The following is a 25,443-nucleotide window of genomic DNA, read 5'->3' on the forward strand; positions in this document are numbered from 1 at the left end:
CCCCTGCCAAGGATGGGAGAGATGCTTGGGAAATTTTGTGGATCATGGGTCAAAATAACTCCACTAGCTCTGATACTAAGCATCTTGTATTTCCGTACAGTATATTCAAATTCAGATGATACAGTATTCTTTTATTTCTGTTCTGGGCTTAGTTTTTAAAATAATAATAATCCATATTTGCTTATGATTTTAATCCTAAACTCATAAGATTTGACTTTCTTAATAGATGTATTTCAGATTGCACCGACAAGCCCGTAATGCACGTTCTTACAAATATACCCACCTGTGTACTCAACAGGGAGAAAAATCTCACATAGTAACTTCATAATCATCATATTTAGCCCTACATACAGTTCCTAATATAACATATACCTTTTTATCCTAGTAGCCTCAAAACTGAAGTATCAGAACTTCTGACCTTCAAGCGAGCGGCAAGAATAGAACGAAAATGTAAACAAGAACCGTATTTGCGCCTGCGGGGAAGTGCCCGGGTACGGCCTGGCTGCGCCTGCCGGGTTCTCGCCGAACCAACGGCACGTGGCTCTGCGGCTAGCAGGGCCAGGCGAGCCCCTGCGGCGAGCTGTCCAATGAGGAGACTAGGATAGAACCAAGCCTTCGAGTAGGCGGGCCCACTGTTTCGGAGGGCACCTACCTTGGGATCACATGAGCAGAAAGCGAGAGCGTGAGGAGGAGAGGGAAGCGGGAGCTTCGTCGCGGTCGGCGATGGTAAGGGTTAACAAGGGCTGTTGGCGTGGACGCGCGCGAGCTGGGCACGAGGGAGAGCGGAGGGGGACGGAGGCGGGCGTTGCAGGGAGTGGCTGCATTTTCAGCAGGGAAGGTCGAAGTGTACTATTGCTGTAAAAGGGCAACTTTGCGAGCTCGTGTATTGGGAAGGCACGCAGGGAATGCACTAATACCCGCGTGTGAACTAACACCTTCCAACAAATAGTTTTGCTGTTTCTCTGCCCCAGCTAGCTGGGTTGGGGAGGGATTCGCGGTCGAGAGCCGATGTGCGTATCTTGCTTGCCAGGGAGCAAAAGGCCCTGAAAGGCGGGTCTGCTCTTCAGATAATGTATTTGTTTTAACGCCCCGCTTAATTACTTTGGACACTGAGTGGGGAATAAATCATCCTCGGGGGTTGTTCACTGCAGATGGCATGTTAAGGCGAGTGGAGTTCCCGAGCGCTTCTAGTAGAAAATCTGGCCTCTTGCCGCCAAATGACGAATAGCTTTTTTCAGTCCGATCTTCGCACCCCGAAAGCGTTAATTCAGAAACGCAGCCGATTCCCGTCACGCTGACAAACGTAATGGGGCTTCAGGAATCCAGCCAAGCAGGCTAAACTTCTAGAGCAGAGCTTCTGCAGGCGCGTGAAGCAACGCGCCGCTGAACGCGAGTAACCTGAGATGCTCGTCCCTCGACAGAGTGCGCCGCCGTCGGAGTCGATCTTGCCCGGCCTATTGGAAACGTGGAGCTCTGTTGATTGATGGCAGACCTGCCCCGTGCTTCTGGCTTGCAGGGCGGGACTCCTCCGCCTTCGGATCGGTGCGAGGGGAAGCGACGCGGTCGTAGGTGGGAACCCGATAGGTGAGCCGAGGAGCGCGTGCGGTCCGGGGAGCCTCGTCCGGTGGCTGTCCTCTTCTTGAGCGGGTAGCTCGCTCTTCCCGTCTGAACTGCTCGCGCCGGGTTGCGGAGGAGCAAAGAGCGCGCGGGTTAGGCAAGGCGCGTGATTCCTTTCCCGTGCTTCCCAACCTCTGAGAGTTGACAATAGGGCCTTACCCGCTCCCGTTTTGGCATACCCGTAGTTGACGCCAGGGGAACACCCTCCTTCTCAAAAAGTTCACCGTTCTTCTCTACAACTCCAACGCAATGCACTTTCGCTTGTTTGCCCCCTCAGTGCACTTCGCCTACTCCCCCTCTCTGTTTTTCCCTGGTTCGTCACTGGCCATGTCCATTCCTTTTGCACTAGAAAGCAGCAATCCCAATCCAGCTAGGGGTGAGCCTCAAGTATTATTGTGAGCTTGGCCTTTGACACCTTTGCACCCATTTTAAGATTAATGCACAAACACTCTTAACTCAACTGTAATTAGTCCTACTTGCCCACTCTTGAAGGAGTCTCCTCTATATCAAGCTTGGCTTCTGGTGACCGGTCCCTGTAACTTTCAGGGCAACTGTGCAGAAGTAGCTTGATGATGCTTTCTCCCATCCAATTCCCAGTCTAGCTACAGCTTTAGGATTTTGAGGGGGTCTCCCATCCAAGTACTAACCAGGTCTGGTCATGCTTAATTTGTTGAGATTAGCAAGGCCAAACCTAGCTGGGCCACCCATCCTTAAATCCCTTCACATAATTCTTTTGTCCCCATTTTACATACCTCCAACAATATTCTCTTCTTTCTGATTGATCCATGAGAATTTGCCTAAACCTACACACTCCTACCTTCACCTATTCTCCAAATACTCTGCCACTCATTTCTCTCTCTCTCTCCATCTCTCTCTCTCTCTCTCTTTTGCTCAGTCTTCTCTCTTTCCTCCACTATGTGACCACATGTCCCTGTCTCTTTCTTCCTCCCACCCACATTTTTCTCTGGGGAAAAAAAAAAGAGGTGATTTGTGCCTGTGGGTTACAGGGCATCAGGTCTTGGGGTGGGGTGAGCCCAGGCAACATCACTATCTTCACAAAGAGATTACCCTCTTCTGTGCTGTCCCCTACCCCTGATTCACTGCTCTCACTTCCTTCAACCCATTTTACTTGGTACCTTCATTTTCTTTAATCACACACTGCCAGCCATGCAGCTGTTTCAGTCTTTTAGTCTCTTGTTTGTCCTGCTTACTTTAAAAATACTCTCTTTCCCCTCCTGACTTCAATACTACAAAATTTCCATTGGTTAATGTGCCTATTATTGATGTTTTCATTAATCAAGATACAGGGGAAATTGGAAGGCTCAGCTACCATTCGTACATAATATTAAAATCTACACAAATACTAGAATTCAAGTATTTAATTTCTTAGTTCAGCAGGCTTAATTTTTCACTGCCAAAACTGGTTTTCAACTCTTGGCCAAAACTGTTCAATTGTTCCTTTGCCAAAAAACTGCTATAAAATAAATGATAACATAAAACGTGAACGATAAGGATGTACCAAAATTAACACAGTATCCAAGATAGAACAGGTGTTCTTGTGCCAGATTTCTAGTTAAACTTTACAAAGCTTTAATTAGGCTGTGGAACATCCTAATTTTCATGGTTTTTATACTTAAAGTTCCTCTCTGCAATAGGTAAGATGTCCTTCCCCTTTAAAATAGGTGAAAACTTAAGTGCAAAAAATGAGAATGCCTTTATATGAATCTAGTCTCCAAATTCTTTCCACATGTAATTTTTTTTCATTTGACTTTTCCTTAATACTTGGCTTGCAGTTATGTGTAAATTGACTGGGTCATTTTAGATATTGCTCATATGAAAGAGGAAGAATAAATTGCTTATACTACCAATGCCTGCTATTTGGTTTTAGTAGTGATTTACCTTAGTCAATCATCATTTGATGCTGATACAGATGTGAACCAGCTTTCTGACTTTATGGTTTTTCCCTTGTATAAATTAAAAGATAATTCACTTCAAAGGTGCGTAAATATCATTTTGAGAGCGTGTTTTCTTTCATTGTCTGGAGGGGTAGAAGATGTATCACATCAAATAATAGTCTATTGTTGTCTATTTTGGCACTTGATTACTGAAAATGTTTTCCTGGTAATTGAATTACATTTTAAAATGTATGCTTGGACTCTTTATTTCTGAAGCTTCACTTTTAATGACAATTTTATATGCTAATATTAGATTTACATTTTGATCACTGCCTTGAATGGGCTTTGTCCAAAAAGGCAGCTTAATTAAATAAATAGAAAGGCCATGGATGGACATTCTGCATGCAAAGCAATGTTCTGCTGTTGATTAGTCTGTTTCTGTGGTGAAGGTAGGAAGCATGGAAGCTGAGCCTGTTTCACTCAAGGTCTTGATTTTAGATCCCTGTTCATATATGAGTCTTTTAAATAAATAATAGCAAATAATTTTGCCACATGGAACGGGATGTAATTTGAAGGCACTTAAACAAAGTAACATGTTAACTCAGGTCGCTTGTTTTATCCATATAGTAAAGTGGCCATATTCACATAACATGCTACGTCAATATGTGATTTCCTCCCTCCCTTTCTCTCTCTCTCTCTTTTGCTCTAATGTGTTGTGGGAATACAGACTGTTTTTATTGAGTAAATAAACTTTAGTTAAACAAGCCACAACAGTGCAATATGAGAATCCAGTTTGTATCTGCATCCAGTTAGGGCCAGTTCTCACTGGACTCTCTGTTGTCAGGGAGAAAGTGTTCTCAGAGAGTAAATTGCTGAGAACACGTCACCTTTATTATTGACAGAGCCTCTTTTGCAGTTGTTGAATGCCTCTGTTCGGACAACAAGGCAATTTTGTTGTCTGAATGCATGGGGTCTTAATAGCTTTAGACACATCTGATCATAGACGTTATTCTGGTCAGGGCCTTCTCCCTGGTTGCTTTATTTTTATGTGCACACATGAAAAATAAATATGTGTGCCATCAAGTATGAAGGAAGGACACCTCCCCCCCAAGTCTTTGGCTTTAAATTGCAGATGAGATTTTTAAGTGGATCCTGACAACACACACACAGACACACGTGCCTTTCATGCCTTCTAAAAATAATGTCAGATTTAGCCCTGACAGCAGTCACGGTGTTTTCAACACTTGCTGAAGCTGCTGTTGTTTGAAGATCTAGTACAGTGCTGGGCCTTTAAGAAGCCATTTTCTGAAGGAAAGAAGTGGGGATTAGGAGGGGGGCAGAGACATATAATTAAAAACAGTTTAGCAGTGAAAATAAACAATGTCAACCAAAAATAGAAATGGGAGAAATCTGATGAAACTTGGCCATCTGTTTTTGAGTTCTGGACCATATTTAGTTTCTGTTCTAACCCACAGAGTGAAGCCCTCTCAAATATTGGCTTGTTTGTTAGTCGACTATCCTGCCTTTAGTTTAGAGCTCAAGGTGCCAAACATAGCACTACCTCTTCTCATTTTTCCCAACCACAACAACCCTGTGAGGTAGGTTGGGCTCAGACAGAGTGATGGACTGAAGTCATCTAGCTTCCATGGCTGAAGGTGCCAGAGAGGCCTGGAGTTGTTCTGGTTTTCAAGTCCCTAGCCATAATAAAACAGAAGAAATGGAAAGAAAATACCATCTCTCTCCATACGGAAAGTGTTAATTTGAAGAGTCTGCGTTTTAAAAATTCCAAACCTGTACAGCAATGTTTTTCAGCCTTGGCAACTTGAAGATGTGTGGACTTCAACTCCCAGAATTGCTGGCTGAGGAATTCTTGGAGTTGGAGTCCACATATCTTCAAGTCGCCAAGGTTGAGAAACACCGTTCTATAGTATACAGGTAGTCCTCGCTTAACAACCACAACTGGGACCAGAATTTTGGTTGCTAAGCAAAGTGGTCATTAAGCAAATCCAACCTGATTTTACCACCCTTTTTTGCAGCAGTCGTTAAGCAAATCATTGATGTCATTAAGTGAACCACATGGCTGTTAAATGAATCGTGCAATTCCCCATTGGTTTTGCTTGCCAGAAGCTGGTGGGGAAGATTGAAAATGGTGATCACGTGACTGTGGGGATGCTGCAGTGGTTCTAAGTGCAAGGACCAGTCGCAAGTAGGCTTTTCAGCACTGTTGTAAGTCTGAACCATCACTAAATGAATGGTCGTTAAGTGAGGACTACCTCTATTTGAATGTGAATGTCCCCCTCCCCCATTGCCCCTTTATTTGATCTTGAGACATCATATGATATATTTGGTTTTTGGCTTAATATATTGTATAACCCAGGTACTGGATTTGTAAATGGCTGGCTTAGCATTGTGTCTGAACCAGCTCAATGGCTGTTTCTAGTAAACCATGGCTAAAACAAATCACAAAGTGCAAAACCAGCCATGTATTTAATATTCTTTAAAGGTAAAGACTGCTAGACAAGCTTTACTTCTTGTGACGGTGGGTCATATTGATTCTTGGCAACAGAACAGAAATCATCGCATTTGCCTTTTCTGGGATGTTTCTTAAGCTTCCCAGTTTTATTTTTAACAAAATCTGGTCTTCATTTCTTTAGATTGCCACCAAATGTTCCAGAGGGGAAGAAGGGAGAGTGAGCTAACTGCTTGCAATTTCTGGACTTACGTTACAGGCACCTGCAGTGGGTGTGGGATCAAAGAAACAGTCCAACTGTTGTGAATGGTGTGTTAAAAAATGCATTGAGCAATGCCAGGTCTTTGACCTGAATGTTGCCTTGGGCTGGAATTGAAATGCTTTGAATGCTGTGCTCTCAAAAAGTCAGTATGTTTGTTCAGGAATGTACCTGTAATTAGGTTTTCTTGCAGGAAGGTACACAAGAAGATAAGCTGATTTGAATGCTATTAAAGAAAAGTGTTCTGTCAGTTAAGCCCTTGGAATACAGCCAGAGAGTTCTGAATTTTAACATTCAGTGTGCTGTACCCAGTGGGACCGGGAAAACATTCTCAAACTGTTTTTTGTCATTCAAATCTGTTTACACAAATTTGGGCTTATTTTTTTTTTCAACATTTCCAGTTATGGCTGCTATTATATAAAAATATAAGGAAAAAAAGTGGATTGAAAACGTTTTGAATTGGTTGATAAATTTTTTGCGACTTACAAAATTGTATCTTCACAAAAGGAACAAATGCATGTATGCAATTTGATGCAAGTACTCAGGGAAGTTAAAATGGTGAGCTAACCACCTGTGCTGTTGCCAAAAATGCTGCCTGGCCATATCCCTGAAATCATTAGTAGAATTCAGCTTGAAGGAGATTCACCTTGTCGCAGGGACTTTCTATGGGCTCATAAGATTTGATGAATGACACAATGTAACAACAATTCCTTTGGATTGGTGGGTGGTAGATTTTTCATTTATTAACAAAGCACATCAAAGCTAAGGCATTAGTTTCATTTCACCAGCTAGGTCTGCAAGCAGAATTTACAACTGGCTAATTGCATTCCAGTGCCCACTTCATCTTCCCCTTTGGCTACTGATAACGCTGCCACTTGACTTTTTAAACTTTCTCTCTGCCTTGCAAGGAGAACTTTTTTTCCTTCCACTACTGAATATGGTGGCTTACGATTTCTCTTAACTGCATACAGTACAGTATATGTTTGCAAGCAATAAGGTTGCTCTGACATAATGTGCCCATAGTTATTTCCATTCAGATCCTACTTTAAAGGTAAGGAAAGAGCTAAAGAGGTACTGGCTGGCCTTCTTTCCCTCCTGGATTGGCAAAAGCTTCCACTCCCAGCTCTGGCTGGGAGAATGTCCTATTTTCTGTCATCTTCAGTCCTGAGATTGATTAGACAGGGTCTCACAATACAGCCTCCTCTTCAGGTCTTCAGTGAGCCTTCTTCTGGATCTCAACTAACAACTCTCTTCAGCGACCTCCTCCAGATTTGCCCTTGAACTAACAAGACTTCCACAGTATAACACTGCACAGTCTAATTTAGGTCCATCAGCCATCATTACTCTGTCCTGAAACCAAACCCAAATCTTTTAAGAGTGTAACACTGTCTACATCCATCTTACTTCTTGCCAGCCATTATATCCAAGTTTTCTTTCCAGTTCTTCTCCTTAGCCCTTCAGAATCCTCTCTATCCTTTTTTAGGGCTCCATCTCTGATACCATCTCAACAGCCCCTTCTTCTATGGGAACATTTTCCTAAGAGAAGCTAAGTTATCTATTCCACTCTCAGCTTCAAGTTATTTGCTCACTAAGCAAAGTGTTTGTTTGGGTGTCTGCACAGATACATGAACAGTCAGCAGGAAGTCATGGCTGAATGCACCTTCTATTCTTGCTGATTGTCTGAAATTCTGACCAAATTCTACATATTGCCAAATTCAGTGATGAATTTCAAATTTGTGGAAAATATCTCTATGAGGAGGGATTGATACAATAGATGTGAATACTGGTTGCTCTGACTTTGCTAATGTTTGAAACATGGTTCTTATTAGTTCCCCATCAGGCTACATGACTGATAAATACAATTTAGAATTTTTGTGCCATGCAGTCTGCACAACTGGGTTCCTATGTGATATGCTTGCCAGAAACAGTTTGTTCTTCTGAGCCATTTCTGTTCTACTGAACTGAGAGCATAGGTATGTTTACAAAATTAACTTCTGGTTACAGAATCATTTGTCCCATTCTAGCATAGGGACAGCTGTGTCTGCAGGCGCAACAGGATAGATATACGGTGATGCAGATTTTATTTGTGCTGCAGTGCTTATTTGTCCCATTGTTTCACTGAATCTTTTGATGTGGTGCAGAATATGTAGAGTGTTGTATATGCCTATAGTTTAATAAGTGTGGCTGGACTTTATCTTTTTTTGCAGAAATACCTTTTTATTATAAAATTGATTTTGTGCATGTATACCATAATACAATAACATTTCAAAATCTAAATCTTGAAATTGCACACTGGAATTGAAAATCGAAATGATACGTTTGCCACCTTGAGTTATATATAAAGAAAAGGTGGGATAAATTATATAACAACAACAACAATAATAATAGAATGTGCAGTGAAATTCAGGGCGAAAGGAGAATGCCAATGCATCACTGACCAAATAATTAAAAGATAAGGATAGATTTTGGGCCAAATCAATGGCTTTCTTAACAGTTGCAGATATCATGAGTTTGTTGCTAACTTGAAAGTCAGTATTTGGATACCACTGCAGTATGTTTCAAGGAGATTTTTGAATTAGAATTTGTGTTCCTATGAAATTAGTTTCTAAAAATCTTCCATATCTTGATTTTGCTTCAGCTAGAATGTGGATTCCTTTAGACAAGTTTGTGGTTATTTTCTTGCAGGTGGATCTATAGATTTCCCAAGATCTTCATTTCCATCTGATTTGATTACCCAGCTTACAGTTCATCTTTTTATGAGGGACTAGACCAACCCATGGTCTCAGTAAGTCATAGCAAACTGGTATCTGTTTCTAGCGCATTGCTTGCCCCAGCTTTTGATCAGCAAGATAACATATTAGATGTTCTCAAGCCTGACATGCCACCATTAAATTTACTGCAGGATTGCAGCAGTGAACAAGTATCTGTTCCAGCTGTTACCTCAAATACAGCATGTACATCAGAGATGGGTGTCTCGTTGTCGATGGTAAAGAAGGAAGTGGAGAAACCACAGAATACCATCTATGAGGCTTACCTCAAGCTGCCAGATTTTTGTTCTGAAGTCTCTAGAGATTTCATCCCTACACTGGAAGAGATTGAGGAGTTCCTCAATGAGAAGAAGGCACTTCTCAAGGATGAGATAAATGACAAACAGCCAGGAGGACAACTTGCGATAAAATCTGAAATCAACTTAAGCAGTGCAGGGGAACAGTCTGCTGCTGGGACTGATCTAGATGAAGGCATTTCTAGCTCTGTTCAGGCTGGAATGGTATCTGGAGACATAAGCATGCCTGGAACCATGGGGACAATCCCTGTTCTCCTTCAGATCCAGCCTGTCCAAGCAGAAGATAGCTCATCCATCCAGAGCTCTCTTGGTGGTATTCGGGTGGCCCACTTGATTATCAGAATGCAAGGCCAGAACTTAACTGTTTATCCTCAGGTCACCCCAAGTCCTGTGAAAGGCACAGACCAGAAGTATGTACGAATAGCCCCTTTGCCTGTGGCACTGAGGCCAGAAGTTCTTGGAAGTCCAAGGAGTATGGAGACCAAGGTCCCCAAAGTTTCTCCTTCTGTTATCCGAGTCCACAAATGTACACATCCTGGCTGCACCAAAATGTATACCAAGAGTTCCCATCTTAAGGCACACTTCCGACGTCATACTGGAGAAAAGCCTTATACCTGTACGTGGCCTGACTGTGGTTGGAGGTAAGTGGGTGACAGTGAAAACCACTTTCTTAATGAGGATCTTCAGCTATGTATTTGGCTGCTTTTGTAATTACAGGTTTACTGTTGAAGCCTGTTTTTAGCATAGTTCATTGTTCAATGAATTACTTGAAATATATTTAATGATCTTAGAATTCTGTAATCTCTGAAACTGTTTCTCTGAACCAACAGTGTAATTCTACATATATTTTCTCAAAAGACATTCCCAGTAGGTTCAGTGAAGCTTGTAAGATTCTTTAGGATTATAGTCCAAAATCAGATCATACATTGCTTGAAAAATAATTTGAAATCTAATACCTGATCTGAAAAATGTAGACGCAATCTCAGCACAGGTGATAGAAACAGATAAGCATTTGTTAATACTTGGATAATTATTCTTGATGTGCCTAATAATATCTGTGCCCATTTATATAAAGCAACTTTTTAAAAAGTGAATATTTAGACAATAGCGTGTGACTGCTGCTATATATTTAATACAGAACTGGAAAAGATACAGAAAGTGGCAATTAAAATATTCAAAGGGCTAGATCAAATTGCCCACAAGGGAAGATTACAATTTAGACCATTTAGCTTATTAAAAAGGCACACACATTTGTCTCCTTTTTGGAGATATCTTCCAAAACTCAATGGTAAAAGATTAGGATAGATAAAGGAAAGTATTTCTTCACAGAGCACCATAGATAAATTATGAAATTAAGGATTCCCTTAAGGCCATCAATTTCCACAGCTTTAAAAGGAAATTAAACAAATTCTGGGAAGGTAAAACTATCAAAGGCTGCCAGTCCAATATCAAAACAATCTGACAAACATGAATGATACACTTTGGTGCTCATAACTTGCTCTTAGGCTTCCCATGTGCATCTGGTTAGGAATAGAACATTGAACTAGATGCATCTTCGGTTAAATAGGCATGGCATTTCTTATGTCCATTCTTGGTGAGAGACTGATTCACACACAATACTTTCTCTGTCTTTCTCTCTTCCCCTACTCATGGCTTTGATTTGTTTTACAGCTGCCTGACAGCTTACAATAGTTTAGCTTGGTGTAAAGTAACTTCTTTCCTTCTTAGCAGGACTGGGAAAAGCCTCAACTGCTGAATTTTTGCTTGGTGTTCTGCAGCTTTGGAAAGCCTTTACGTTAACCTCCCCATCTCTTGGGATTATGTTCAACATAAGTTTTCAAAGGCAGCTTGAATGAGTTCCCCATAGAAGTCCCTCTTTCCCTCAGAATCCTTCCTAGTCTGCAGGTCACTGGGCCCTCAGGTATAGTTGTATTCCACATACAGGCACTGCTCATGCAGCCTTCATGACTGTATCTTCATGTTAGCCTTATTCACCCCTCCAGTCTCTCTCTTCCCCCAGTCTGCTTCTTGTAAACTTGCTGGATGAAGAGTTCTGGAACTCCTGAAAGCTGTCCACAGTTTTGTACATATTTTGTTGGTCCTGATAAAGAATTATCCACTCATGGACTGTGTCAAAACTTCATTTTATTTATGCAGTTATGCTGGTCCTTTCAGTTCTCAGGCTATATCTTATGGGGGTAAAGTTGCAAAGTTTTGAAAAATTACATTTATGTACATATCTCTTCTTCAAGCAGATGGTTCTACGTACAATTCTAAGCCTCCAGCTGTCTGCCTGTCATTGCATCAGTGGAGACTTTCCAAATGTGGAGAGAGGCTGCTGCTGACAGATGTGTGATTCTCTGCATTTACAGGGAGCTTTGCAGTGATTGCCAGAGCTGTGTTGTTTGTCCCAGTGACAGTTCTGTGATAAGAACAGGGTTACCATATCTGGACTGCAAGATGCCAGATAACCTCAGGATGGGAACAAAGAGTTCAGATTTCTGCATCTCTTTACTCCTATCAAATGGTCATCCAGATTTTTACAGCCCAGCTATGATAGCCCAGAATAAGAGAAACTATATGAAATAATATCTAACTTATTTTCAGAGATGCCAAGCTCTGTTTGTGTGTTTGTGCGTGTGTGTAAAAATAGGGTAGGGATTCTCCCTCTCAAAAACAGCTTAGGCAAAAACATCTCTCAGGCTGCCTGGAATCTCTAACAGCTTAGATCAGACTGAGTAATCTATGGTTTTACAGATGATTTGAATTATGACTGCCAGCAGCCCTGCCTGGCATGGCCAAGGATAGCAGCAACATCTGGGGGGCCCACACATTCCCTTTTTCTGACATAAGGTAGCATGGAGGTTATAGCTTTTGCAAGTTAGAGAGGAAGGAGACCCTTCTGAGAGACAGGCAAACTGAATGCACTGACTGTAGTTCACTGAAAGAATGCGTATGTGGGATTCAGAAGTTCCCAGGCTCTGTCCTTGACATGTCCTGTTAAACATTGAAATTAAGTGCACAAATATTTTGCTTAATTATAGTTTTTTTTAAAATTAATCACATGTTCAGTCAAAACCAAACATTTTGGCTTTTACAATATTTAATTATAGCCAGATTCTGGAAGCAAGTGATTGAATGACCCTGCCAATGTTATTGGAAAGCCTCTTCAGATCAGAGTAGACAGTCTTGGGCTAGTTGGGGAAACAGTTTGACTTAATACAAGGCCTCTTGAGCTAACATAAAACTGAGGATCTGAGGATGGAGCAACTGAGTTTTGGGAATAAGGTTCAAAAAAAAAACCTGCCTGATCCCGGAAAAACTGCTGCATAGTCAGTTCTGTCTGTGGAGCCCATGGACACAGCTGTTCAGTCTGCCATGTCCCCCACCAGAAGCCCAGCAAAACATACTTCAGATTCTACATTATTTTATAGGAGCCTTCTTAAACGGTTCTACCATGTTTTGGTAAACAGGAATGCACTCCCTCTATTTTGGAATTCTATTGAAGGAGGTAGGTACTCTAGATATATTAGTTTTCTTCTAGCCAGGTTGATTCTGGATTAGGAGAGTCAAAGCCTGATCCGTTAGGCAAAAATTGAGAAAAAAATGGTCTTTAAAAAAAAATTATCATCTGAGAGCCAGTTTGGTGCAGTGGTTAAGGCATCAGGCTGGAAACTGGGAGACTGTGAGTTCTAGTCCCCACTTAGGCCCAAAGCCAGCTGGGTGATCTTGGGCCAGTCACTTTCTCTCAGCCCTAGGAAGAAGGCAACGGCAAACCCCTTCTGAAAAACCTTGCCAAGAAAACTGCAGGGACTTGTCCAGGCAGTCTCCAAGAATCGGACACGATTGAATGGATTAAAAAAAAAGTTACCTACCAGTGGCTGTAAGCCAAAAGTTGATGTTGCCTTCTGCCCTGTTTCTGGGTTGCTAGGATGCCCAGGTTGGTCACTGAGAGATCTGGATTTTAAACTTAATTGATCTTGATCCAGAGCTGCTCTTAGTTTCCTCTAGAAAACATGGCTGGCTGGGGAATTCTGAAAGTTGAAGTCCACACATCTTCAAGTTGCCAAGGTTGAGAAACACTGCTATAGTTGGAGCCATTAAGACAAAAAAAGGAAACCAGAGGGTGACAAATCCATTATGTCACCGTGCATTTCTTGGTTTTGTCCAGCTGGCTCTATACAGTGGCAGAGTCAGGGTTTTGATAGAGCTTGAAAAGAGCAACCCACCCAATCTGGGTTGCCCTTCTCATTTCAGGGGAGACCTTCAAAATGGCAGGGGGAACTGGGTAGTGAACTAAGAGAGCCTGCTGCAAGAGAGGGCCTCCCAAATTATGCAGCCCATATGTATAGATAGGTAGGACAAATTATAGCTTCAAAATGGATACAGAAATTAGTTATCTAAGTCAGGGGTCCCCAACCCCCGGTCTGTGGCCTGTTAGGAGCCGGGCCGCACAGCAGGAGGTGAGCAGTGGGCGAGCGAGTGAATTTATGGCTGCTCCCCATCACTCGCATTACCACCTGAGCTCCGCCTCCTGTCAGAAAGCAAGCCCATTGGCTGCTATCTCCAAACGGCATGAAGAAAAAAGAATAAAAGGTCGGGAAAAAGAGGAAGTGCTTGAATTATCCTGAAACCACCACCACCCCAGTCCGTGGAAAAATTGTCTTCCACGAAACCAGTCCCTGGTGCCAAAAAGTTTGGGAACCACTGATCTAAGTGATGTATCCAGAAGTTTGTTTCTTAGTTATGCTGGCTCTTTTTTACACTACTTATTGAAGGAGCATAAAAATAATTAAACTTGGATTGATTCTAGCCCAAGGGCCTGATGCAGCATTGAACATATCCTAGAGCTTAGCTGGGTTTGTATGATTTGTTCAGACCACAATTGGGGGGGTTCATATAACACGGTAAGCCTAAACCAAATAGGCCACATTGTAACTTAATACTGTATGTGAACCAGGTCAGAAAAATGAAGGGTGGTGTAAAACTATTTTAAAGAAATGATGTTTATCCTACATCAGATCACTGGTCTTTGTAGTGTGCTTACTGAGGTGTAGAAAGAGCTTGCTTTCTTTTTCTGTCTTTAATATGCTATCAAAGAGTATTGTGTGTATATCTTTGAACAGTTTTACTTGTATGTATGGTTACAGCTTGAATTATATTGCATTGTAGTTCACTTCTTTTAAATTGATGGTTGCTGCTAGTTTGCAACGATAACAGTCTGTGGCATTGGCAACTGTATGTGTTCTTATTGTAAGCTGCCTTGGGAAGGCCATAGTCATGCAAAGGAGTTAGTAATTAAATAAATAAATGAATAAAACTGGAGCAGATAACCTGTATGCTTCAATATGTACACACATGCTGGAGGACTGTAGCTGACCAGGGCTCTCTTTTTATTTAGTCAAGTAGAGACTTATGGTGTAATGATGCCCATGTGCATCATGTGGGTGCATGCCTGGTCTTAATTTATTTAAATTTATTTATTGCTATTTTTTTATTTATGATATATGTACTGCTGCTCATTTATGTAAATACCAGATTCAGAGCATTGTTTAGTTATGCGTATAAACAAACAATCTGTTTAAATGATCCAAAATATCAGTGGGAGCTATTGGCTAGGAAAAGCTAACCTAAACATTTTTAGAGAATGCTTACACCATGCCAACTTTGGAGTTGACATTGTTAGAGGTGAGGTCATTCTACAGAAGTGTCATTATGGTGAAGGTGGTGGCCCTTAATCGTAAGTACTGTATAGTCATATGAATGTGCCCTTGGTAAAGAGCTATTCTCATAGCCTGGAGTTGGTTTCCATCAGGCTGTAGTTCCTGGGAGGATGGATAAAATAGGTCAATATTATTCCTTTAGAACTGGGAATGCTGTTATGTCAAGGGCCACATTCCAGGGAAGGGCATCTTCTGAAGGTTCAGTGTTGGACAGAGCTAAAGTCAGTGGTGGGCAGGGCCAGAACTGACCTTTTGGAAAGTTTATTTTTGCTTCCCTGTCTTTGTCTCTTTTTTTGAGACAGTCTCTTCCCCTCACCCCCCACCCCCACCCCCCAAAAGTCTTTGTCTTGCAGGCAGCCAAGGAGAGAGACAGATTGCTCAAACCAGAGAACTGAACTGATTGCTTGGAGAGGGTTTTGAAATTAGGCTGTTCCATGTTGCATGTTGCCCAATACCTGCCTTACATCTTTCCATTTGAACAAAGGCTCCTTTGCAATTAAAAGGAAAATAAATCTGCTAGAGAGCAGTTTGTGTTCTGAGCCCGGTTTGATAGGCTGTGAGATCATGTCTAGTCTTTTCCTGAATTGTTACATAACACTGGATAAGTGGCGCTTCCTTCTGCATCTCTTTTCACATTCTAAATAGAGAAGTGGTGTTTCACAAAGATACAATGGCTTTGTTAATATTTGTCAAGGCCTTTGAATTTCTTTGTTGGAAGACTTCATAGGAAGATTGTGTGTGTGCATCCAAATCTGCATGTGAAAATAGAAGCAAAGACACCATAAGAGGGAAAGAGAAGATCAGAGGTGCACAAGAATAAAGGACCACAAGCCTTTATTGTTGTGAACTTGAGAGGTGCCATATCTCTTCTCTTCCTTGGTTCATATCTAGCATGCTATACATAATGTATACGTGTGAACATACATGGGCCAAAGTTTGGTTTACAAGGGAAACTTCATAAATGGAAAAACACTGGTTTCTTGAGATTCAAATTAGAGTGGCATCTATTTGATTATCTTTTCTATATCCCAGAAATCTCTCCTGCATTCTGCGGTTTGTTGTTGATGGCACAGGGTGAAAAGCAACAGTCTCTTTGGTTTCAACAAATGTGCGGTAAACAAATATTTCCTCTTCTGTCTGGCAGGTTTTCCCGTTCAGATGAGCTCTCTCGCCACAAGCGCTCCCATTCTGGACTCAAGCCTTACCAGTGCCAAGTGTGCGAGAAGAAATTTGCCCGCAGTGATCACTTATCTAAACATATGAAGATCCACAAAGGGTCATTCAGTTCAGGAAGTCAGACAGCAGGTTGTTTTCATAATAGTTAACCAACTCTCTGCTTGCTTGCCTCGAGAAGAATTCCTGTCAACTCAAAGGACAACTGAATAGAAAATATGATTTTCCTTTAGGAGAGGAGGAAATTAGAAAGTGACTTCTTTAAGTCTGGGGGAAGCTTACCTCTGTTTGAATGTGCCTTACAATTAGGGTTTGCCTCCAAATCAAGATCTTTAATACATGTTAATAATTGTAAATTATATCTGAGAGGAAAATGTGACAATTCAGGATGTGGAGAAGAACAGCATGAGATCCTGTTTCATATTGAATTTTGTAAATACTGTACATATTCAGGAATTCTGAATCTTCTGTTAAGCTGTACACAAGGGACAGTATTCAAATGTAAGTTACTCTTTTCATCATTTCTCAGACTACCCCTGTTTGATCAATCTGGCATTTATTCTAAAACCAAAACAATGGGAGAAAATTATTTCAGGTTGATGCATGCAAGTGAACATCAGTTACAATTTCCCAAATCCAGCAAACAAATTACTCCATGAATTCCAAGTTCCTCTTTTAAAATACGGACTTTACCTTCCCAAACTTATATTTTGCCACTCCAAAGTGAGTTTGATTGCTTTCCCTGTAATATGTTTTGTTTTTTTAAGTTTTCTTTGGGGAAATGAATTAGATTTTGGATTACTGTGAATGATTATTTTGTCTCTTAAGAGCCACATTTAAAATGCATATTCTGTGGAATGTAGATTGCCAGTGCCTCAGAATGGTACCCAAGGTGAAATTGTGCAGTTCTTGCTTTTTGTCTAAGTGCTGCATTGCTAGAGGGTGCCTTCTGCCTTTCTAATAAGGCAAGCCAGAATGATTCTTCAGCTCAATCCATTTTAATTTTATTATTTTAAAGGGCCTGATACATTAAATTTGACAAAATACTAACCAATGTATTATGACATCTGTACAGTACACTAAATCCTTGCATTGGTTTTGCTATCCCAGTAGAGCCTGTGGCAGAACCTAGTTAACTTGGCTGATCTCAGATAACCTAAGCATGTCAGATCTGGTTGATATTTGGATGGGAGACTACCAGGAAACTCCAGGGCTGTAGGCAGACTATGGGGTTGAAAAAAATATCTGGAAAAATAGCAGTATGCAATAGCATACTACTTCCATGTTATTTCCAAGAAAACTACATGAACATGTATCTATCAAGAATCCAGCTTGAAGTGAAGGGGGTTTTATCTTTAATATAGCTACTTTACAGTAGTTAAGCATTCAGATCTGGTTTAAGGGAATTGCTGGTGTAAAACTAAGGACAAATGTTCTACAGTTGCAAGTACAGAAAATGACTTGTATTTAAGAGGCAACATGCATCCGCAAGCAAGCATGCTTCTTATGCATCTCCAGCCTGCCCTGATGTGACAGTTCCTGCCAGAAGAGGAAAGCACCTGTATGTCCTGTGTAAGACTAGCAGCCTGCACTCCCACATGCTTGCTTGGAAGACTGATTCTGAGATGCGTTATGGCTTGCCTTGGATGTTTTAGCCTCCTTCCCCTATGGGCACTGTTTTTGTTTTTCAGTGTGCCAGCCTGAATGAATCATATTGCCTCTGTCTCCTTTCTTTGCTCCAGTTTTTCCATAAGAATTCTGTACCTGTGCCAACTTTATTATCCAACATTGACTTGTCTCAGTCTTCAACTGAGACTCTGAATAATGTATAAAGGTGTACTATAGCCATTTCTCCTCCCACTGAATGAACTTCTGTTGGCATAAGTAACAGATTTTAAAAGCACCTCCTATACCTCCTATAGAGAATTGTACCATGGCACAACAAATTGTACTGAAAAACCCCCAAAGCAAGTTGTATTTGCAGGTACAGAAATCCAGAATTCAAGCCCAGCTATGCAGATACATTTATTTATTAAGCATATTTCTATGCCATTGCAATTGAACCACTTGCAGCAGCTTACATATAATAAATAATACCATTTAAAACAAACAGGGTACAATGTTAAAATCCAAACATCATACAAATAGTAAAAGAGAACTGCAAAAAAATAACCATAAAAATATTTAACTTTGCATATGTTGTAGTAGGAGACAAAACCTGAATCAGAATCCTTCCTAACTTGTCTCTTGGCAATCCAAATGATCTCTCTCCCATTATTTCGTGAATAGGAGAAATGATTGGTGAGTTGATTTCTAAAGATCTATTGATGTAACAATCATGTATCCTAGAAGAACAATAAAGGTGAAAACTATTATAATAGGTTGGAGATATTGAGCTGAAAATAACAGAATAAAATTAACAGATAAAGTGTTCAACAGTGGAACTAATTGTCCAAAGAAATAGTAAGATTCGCATTGTGGGAGGTGTTCAGGAGAAGGCTGGAGAGCCATCTTCTGGGGATGCTTTAATTTGGATTCCTGTCCTGAGCAGGGAGTTGGCCCAAAGGCCCCTTTCAGCTCTTTGATTCTGTGAGATTTTTATTAACACCACTATTACATAGCAGTGGTATATTCTTACATATGTAACCACACCATCTATCCACACATATAAGCACATGGATTATGTATTACCGAATCATTTTGCCTTTGGGAGTTACTTGGAATTAGAGATCTAAATTTTTCCAATAACCTCTACCATTTTTAAAAAATGTTACTCCTATGACTATATATATTGGGTGGCATTGGGGTGTGACAACCTGTCATGGGGTAAGACTGCCACAAACGACTATGCCACTAATGCTGTTACAAGTCAAAGGCAAGTCCTAACATAGACTCATATATATTCTACAGTTGTGATCTATATAATTTCTGGTTACATGTTCTATAGGGGTTTTTTTTTTGCACTATAGGGCTGCCAAGAGAATACATTTTGTAAAGAGTTATGTTTACCACCATGAGGCAGTATGAGATGGTACATGCTCCTTATTGGGAATCATTGGATGTACATAGCCGGATGTTATTCTATGGGGTTCATATCTTCTACCTAGAACTGAATTTATTGACCATTGCACTATAGATGACTAAATACAGTGCATTACCTTTAGGAGCTGTCCAGGTCCCAACACTCAGTGCTGTTGTCAGACAGAATATATAGGATCGATCAGAATGGTATATACAGTCCATTTCCCCTCAAACTCTCAGAGTGTGTGAGAAATAGTTGTGTACAAGGTTTTTACATGACTTACACCCTCCTGCATCCCCCAGGGTGTTGGAGGATTTCTCTATTTTTACACAATGCATATTCTATGTGGTGTTTTCAGTTATACTGACCACCAGGAGGCAATAAAGACTACTGTAGCTTCATCCTTACTGGGAATCATCAGATATACATAGCCAGATCTTACTCTATAGGTTACAAACCCTTTACTGCAAATCCAATGTTCTGTAACTCATTTTGTGGGTATAAAAACGGACTATTTTCAAAAGCATGCCTGGCAGTTATGCAGGATAGGCATGGCTGATTAGTGAATGTGGAATGGGGAGATAGCTTGGAAGAACAATTTGCTTTGTAATAGGTATCACTGAATGACCATGGTCTTGAATCAATCTTTCAATTCCGGCCCAGCTCACAGGACTATTGTGAAAAGAAAATAAATAGGCAAGTCAATATTTTTTATCATGTTGGAAATTCCTTGAGAGAAGAGTAGGATGCAAATGTCATAGCAAATAACTGAAGCTCACACTGGTTATTTAAAGAGGTAAACTGTACAGTAAGAACTGAAAATATAAGATTGCAGTCTACAATGGATATATATCAAGGATTCAAACATCACAACTTTCAGATCATGCTCACTACATATCTGGTATCACCATGTTTTTATGGTATTTGCTGCTGCAGGTTCTTGGCATACAGGTGGCAAAAGTGTAAATCTTTTTACTTCTTACAAGTAGAACTTCTAAAATACAGCTTTATCTTAATTGCAGTTACTAAAGAAATATGAAATCTGGAATGAAAAACAGTTCAAAATCATGAATCTTGTCTTGGTTGTATAACCACTGATATACAACCACTTGGTTGTATAACCAAAGAATCTTAAGTTACTTTTTGGCTGTGTTGTCATAACACACTACATCAAGTCAGGCAAAGACAGCAACATGTTATGCTTGGTTAGCATAACGTCACTTAAGTTTTTTAATAGTTCAGTGCAACTCCAGCCCATATGGTTAGTTTATGGTTTTCTACAAACCCAGGAAGTAGATGAAATTAAGTATGTTGTGTGAACCTGGTACTAAGCCTTTCTGCAACTTCTGAGCCTTTCTACAACTTTTGTAATTGTCAGTTTTGAGAAAATACATAATAATGTTGCAGAATCTATCTTCCCTTCTAAAGAGATGGAAGGGGACAGTATAAAAGCCATAAATAGTGAGCTATGCTAGACTTACATGGTAACAATATTTAAGATTGTAATGTTTTCAGTACTATTTTTTCATTAAAGTGTTATTACTCCAAAACTGTCTGAACAAGGTAGAATACCTACTTCTTAGCCAACTGAAGCAACTAAACTTGGCAGTCTTGCAGGACTAACCAATAGCTCCCATGTTGTTGATCTTATTGCATCAAGGGCCCTCAGCAGTCACATGTGACTGGTGAATTTGCTTCATTTGGCTTGCTAGGAAATGGGTGGTCTGAATATATTGTTTTTTCCCAGAACAGGTAGCTGAACATGGTTCCCGTGTTTTGATTTTTTTTTCATTATCAAAGCTGTTTAGGTGTATGTGACCAGCTAATTTGTTTGATTTGACTGGCTGGGAAATGTGTGGTCTAAGCTGTTCTGCCTTTTTAAAAATATTTATTCCTATTAAGTTGTTAAAGTACAACAAAGTATAATAAAGGGTTTTTTTTATCTTAGTAATCTCTAATACATTATACTGTTTACACTTAACTTTTATTTAAAAGTAACTGTTCCAGCCTGTTTCATTCTGGCATTTGAAACCTCGTGGAAGATCATTTTAGCTTCTCAATTCTATTATGGTCTGCGTTGTATGAAATATAAGCTGGGGAAAACATTCTCTGGATTTCAAACCAGTAGCCTCTTAACTATTTTTCCCCGTTGTTTTCTCACTTTCAGGGTTGCAAGTCATTATGTTAATAAGGATAAACCAACTAAACAGTGTTAAAAATAAATCAGGCCTCAAGGCATGTGCCAGAACAAAATGGGCGTGCTCTAAAGAAAAGTTCTGATGACTTGCTTTGAGTTCGCAATAAGCAAATACTGCAGCGCTAACACTCATAACTCTCGCTTCCTAAATATGCTATCTTCCTGACTAGCTGGCGAAAGTAAAACTCCCACTTATAAAACACTGCAATGACCAGAAAGCCTTGCGGGACGGAGGCGGGAAGAAGCCTCTCATTGGTCCAATAAGTTACTGAGGCTGACGCGATTGGGCTCTAGCTTCCCTTTCACGGGGTGGCGGAAGTTCGGGGTACGGTGGCCGTAATTGGACTGCGGAATCTCTCTGTTACGGGGCAAATGCCTGATCTGCCGGGCTGGTCTTGCAACTCGTCGTCTTGTTTCGGTTTTGCCCACACAGAGATGGGGAGCCAGATTTCGAGTCTCCGCGGAGGCCGCTGGCCATGAAAGGCAGGCATTCGGCAGGGAGCTCAGCACCTGCCGTTGCACAAGAACCGCTTGGCGCGGGGGGCTCTCCGCCTGGGTGAGTCCGGGGTCGGCTTGGGACTTTTCTCTCTCCTTCCCCGGTGCTGCTGCCCTGCCTCGGAATCCCACCAGGCATGCTGGGCAATCTGCGCGCCCTGGCCGCTAATCTCCCGCGGGTGCGGAGTCTCTGCAACGTTGATAGAAAGCGTCGATAGAAAGACACTCTGCTATGCTCTAGTCTCTTCCCTAAAGCTAAGCACATTAAACTGTTGAGCTACTCCTCTCGGATGAGGTTCCGGCCTAAGGTTCCTCGTCCTCTCGCCTTCCCGCCCCGCGCTTCCACATTCCGTGTGGGGCGCGAGCAGTCGTCTTTTGAAATTGTTCTCCTGGCGTGCTGAACCCCGCCTCTTCAGACACCTGGGTGTGTCTCCCTGTTCTTTATCATTGTTTGCTGGTTCATTGTTTTCTGAAAAATATTGCCATACAACAGTTGTCCCGTATTCTTCATAATTCTGGGTTGCCATGATATGTGAACGTGGCCAATAAGTGTGAGGGTGACTGAGCAAGTATTTGGAAATGTCTTCCTGGTTCAAGCAAACTAAATGGGTATCTAGAGGCCTGTATTAGCCCCCTCTCCACCGATATTTTGACATTTCCCCACCACTCTTTGGGCTTAATCCTCAGCCTGTAAAACTTAATGCTCCCTTCTTTTTCTGCTTTGAAAACTTCAGATGTGGCTTCTGAAACATGCTGGGATCTTCCTAATCAACCCACAATCTTCAGATTCTGTCATTGTGGCTCTTCTGGAACGCACTCTGCACTCCTTCACACACACTTCTAGTTACTGTCTTTATGACAGGTACCTGATGCTGCCCATGCTATGGTAAGCAAGCTGCATTTGAGATTTCTGGACATGGGCATAGCCTTTGCACTGGTTGTATGTTTCGTAAGGCAGGAGATCATGGGCTAACCCAGTGCTTTTTGTTTAGTACCTAAAGTAGGCATATATAATGTGTGCACATGCAATCTAAAGAGAGGAGAAATTGGCTTCTTGTTTTGCAGTGGTCACATGAGAAGCAATTCTTTAAAGAAAAGGCCATACGTAATTGAATTCAGCTTTTCTGTGTGAATTGTCAGAAATGTTAGAAATCATTTTATGTATATGATTTCTGCTTATACAAGTTAATTTTAATTCCTTGTTGATAATGCCCCAGTTTTTGCTATCAGACGAACCTTCTCATTCTACCAGTAAACAATCACCAGGAAAAAGGGTGAATTCTGGTCTGATAGTTTTCTCTAACTGTCCTGATTGTGAATGTGAAACCAATTATTAGGACTATCCCAGGCATTGGCATTTCTGTTTGCTCCCACAGTTTTCACTCAAATTTACTATTTCTTCAGGAACACACCAAATATTTATTTCCTACAACTGTTCATTTTCTACTTCAATCAGAGTTTTGAGAATCTAGTATTATTTTCCATGATCCATGCTTTGTTTATGATCACCTGTAAGTTTGCCCTGATAAGTTTTTATAGCAGTTCGTTTACTTTTGCTTTGGCTGAAGGGATTTTTCTCTTTCCTTGATTACTCTTAGCTTTCATTGCTGGATAGCATAGACCTCTTCTCCCTTACTATTTTACTGAAATATCTTGTGTTCTTCTCAGCTGGCTATATACTTGTCTCTCTAGCTTTGTGTTTTTGCACTGTTTAATAGACTAGCTGAGCTGGGTGGCCCGTGGAGTAGAGACACACACAGCAGGACTTTTTTGTGACTGGTAGGAACTGCAAATATAATTTGTATAAATAAAAATGGTGAAGGTGTTCATATTACCATCTACTAGTATTTGGATCTGTTTTTTAAGGAGGCCCTTTCATTAAATCTTAATTATCAGAGGATCTCATGTCCCACAAGAAACAAATTGAAAGTTTGGTACTGTATTCAAGTATTTCACATTGTCAGTATGTCAAATATTGTTATAGAACTCAGCAGACATACTTCTGAAAGTTAATGTTTAGACAGTGAGGGGAGCAGATTCTCTTTCAGAGTCTGTGCTATATGTATGAAAACGTTAAGATTTCTTTTGTGGTGTGATGTGGATGAGGATATTTGTGTGTCTGTGTGCTTTTATGTACATGTGAGGAACTTGGATGAAAGCAGCTACAAAAGCATTGAAATCTTGTTAGTCCATTCAGGACTTTGGTCTCTGAAAGGATATAGTAATCATTTGTATTGAACTCGGCTTGCTTTTTCTGCTGTGAACTTTGATTTCTTTTTTTTTAAACAAACTTAATTAAAGGTTTCAAAATACAAACATAAAAACAAAGATTGAAGTAAATAGAACAGAAGAACAACGTAAAGAAGAAGTGAAAGCATCAAAGATGCAAGGAAGAAAAAAAGGCTAGAAAAAAACAGAAACATAAGAAAAAGAATTGACTTACAACCTTTGTTACAGATATAAGTATACATTTACATCAAGCTCTTACTCTAAATTTACCAAATATTTTCCATTATTTCCACTGTCCATTGTTTATCTAATCAAATCCAATTATCACAATTTCATTTTTTTCAGTTTCATGCAAAACGTCCAGAAGAGACTTCCAGGTAGCAATAAAATTTGACAACGTCTTTTCCCTAATCAAGGCTGTCAGTTTTGCCTCATCTGCTAACTCCATCAACTTCATCCATTCTTCCATAGTAGGTAGTGTCACCTCTTTCCACCTCTGTGCAAACAGAAGCCTTGCTGCTGTTATCCCATATAGAAATAAAGTACCATGAGCTCTTTCTAATTGCTTATCCATCAGTGAAAAGTCTCTGGTTTCAGTTGTACATTAGCCTTTAAAATCTTCTGGATTAAAATGCATATTTGATCCCAAAATGTTTTAACTTTCTTACAAGTCCACCAAAGATGATAAAAAGTCCCCTCTTGTGCTCATTTCCAACATACATTTGAGATCCCTTTATATATTTTTGACAATTTATCTGGTGACAAATACCAACAGTACGTCAGTTTATAGAAATTTTATTTAAGATTATGCATAATGTAAATGTCAATTCTTTCATCCACATGTTCTCCCACTATTCCATATATACACTATGCCCAATTTTTTTTGCTCATTTTATCATTTTTATGAACTTTTATTTCTTCACTGGAAATGCTTATTAGATCACATGACTCGTGTAAAACAAAAGCTATAATATGTATGTACTGTATATATGTTTTCCTCATAACAAGAACAGCAAATAGATGGTCCTGAGTCAAGCAAGATAGCAAGAGCCACTCACAGGAAGAAACTCTTAATTAGCATCCCTTGGTGGCCGTTATACTTGTACTTTCCTGCTTTCAAAGAAAAGAATTGGGGTCAGAAGACGTAGCCTGATGGTGCTCATTCCACTCCCCCTTCATTTAAGCCAGTATTCTGCAACTTGGCAAACAAGTATATGTTGGACTTCAACTTCTGTAATTCTACTGTGAAGGTTACTAGGTGATTTTATGACAATCATTGTTTTCTGAGCCCAACCTACC

The 25,443-nt window shown here is 40.5% G+C and overlaps 1 protein-coding gene across 1 annotated transcript; it reads left to right on the forward strand.

Moving 5' to 3' along the window:
- The first annotated feature begins 921 nt into the window (after positions 1-921).
- Positions 922-17,205, forward strand: LOC134493173 (Krueppel-like factor 15). Its single transcript, XM_063297502.1, has 3 exons — positions 922-1,584; positions 8,927-9,946; positions 16,173-17,205. Exons 2-3 carry the CDS (start codon positions 9,018-9,020, stop codon positions 16,351-16,353), a joined length of 1,110 nt encoding a protein of 369 aa, XP_063153572.1. The 5' UTR covers positions 922-1,584; positions 8,927-9,017; the 3' UTR covers positions 16,354-17,205.
- The last annotated feature ends 8,238 nt before the right edge of the window (positions 17,206-25,443 follow it).

This window comes from Candoia aspera, chromosome 3 (genome assembly GCF_035149785.1).
Source record: "Candoia aspera isolate rCanAsp1 chromosome 3, rCanAsp1.hap2, whole genome shotgun sequence".
In the NCBI taxonomy this organism is placed as follows: Eukaryota; Metazoa; Chordata; class Lepidosauria; order Squamata; family Boidae; genus Candoia; species Candoia aspera.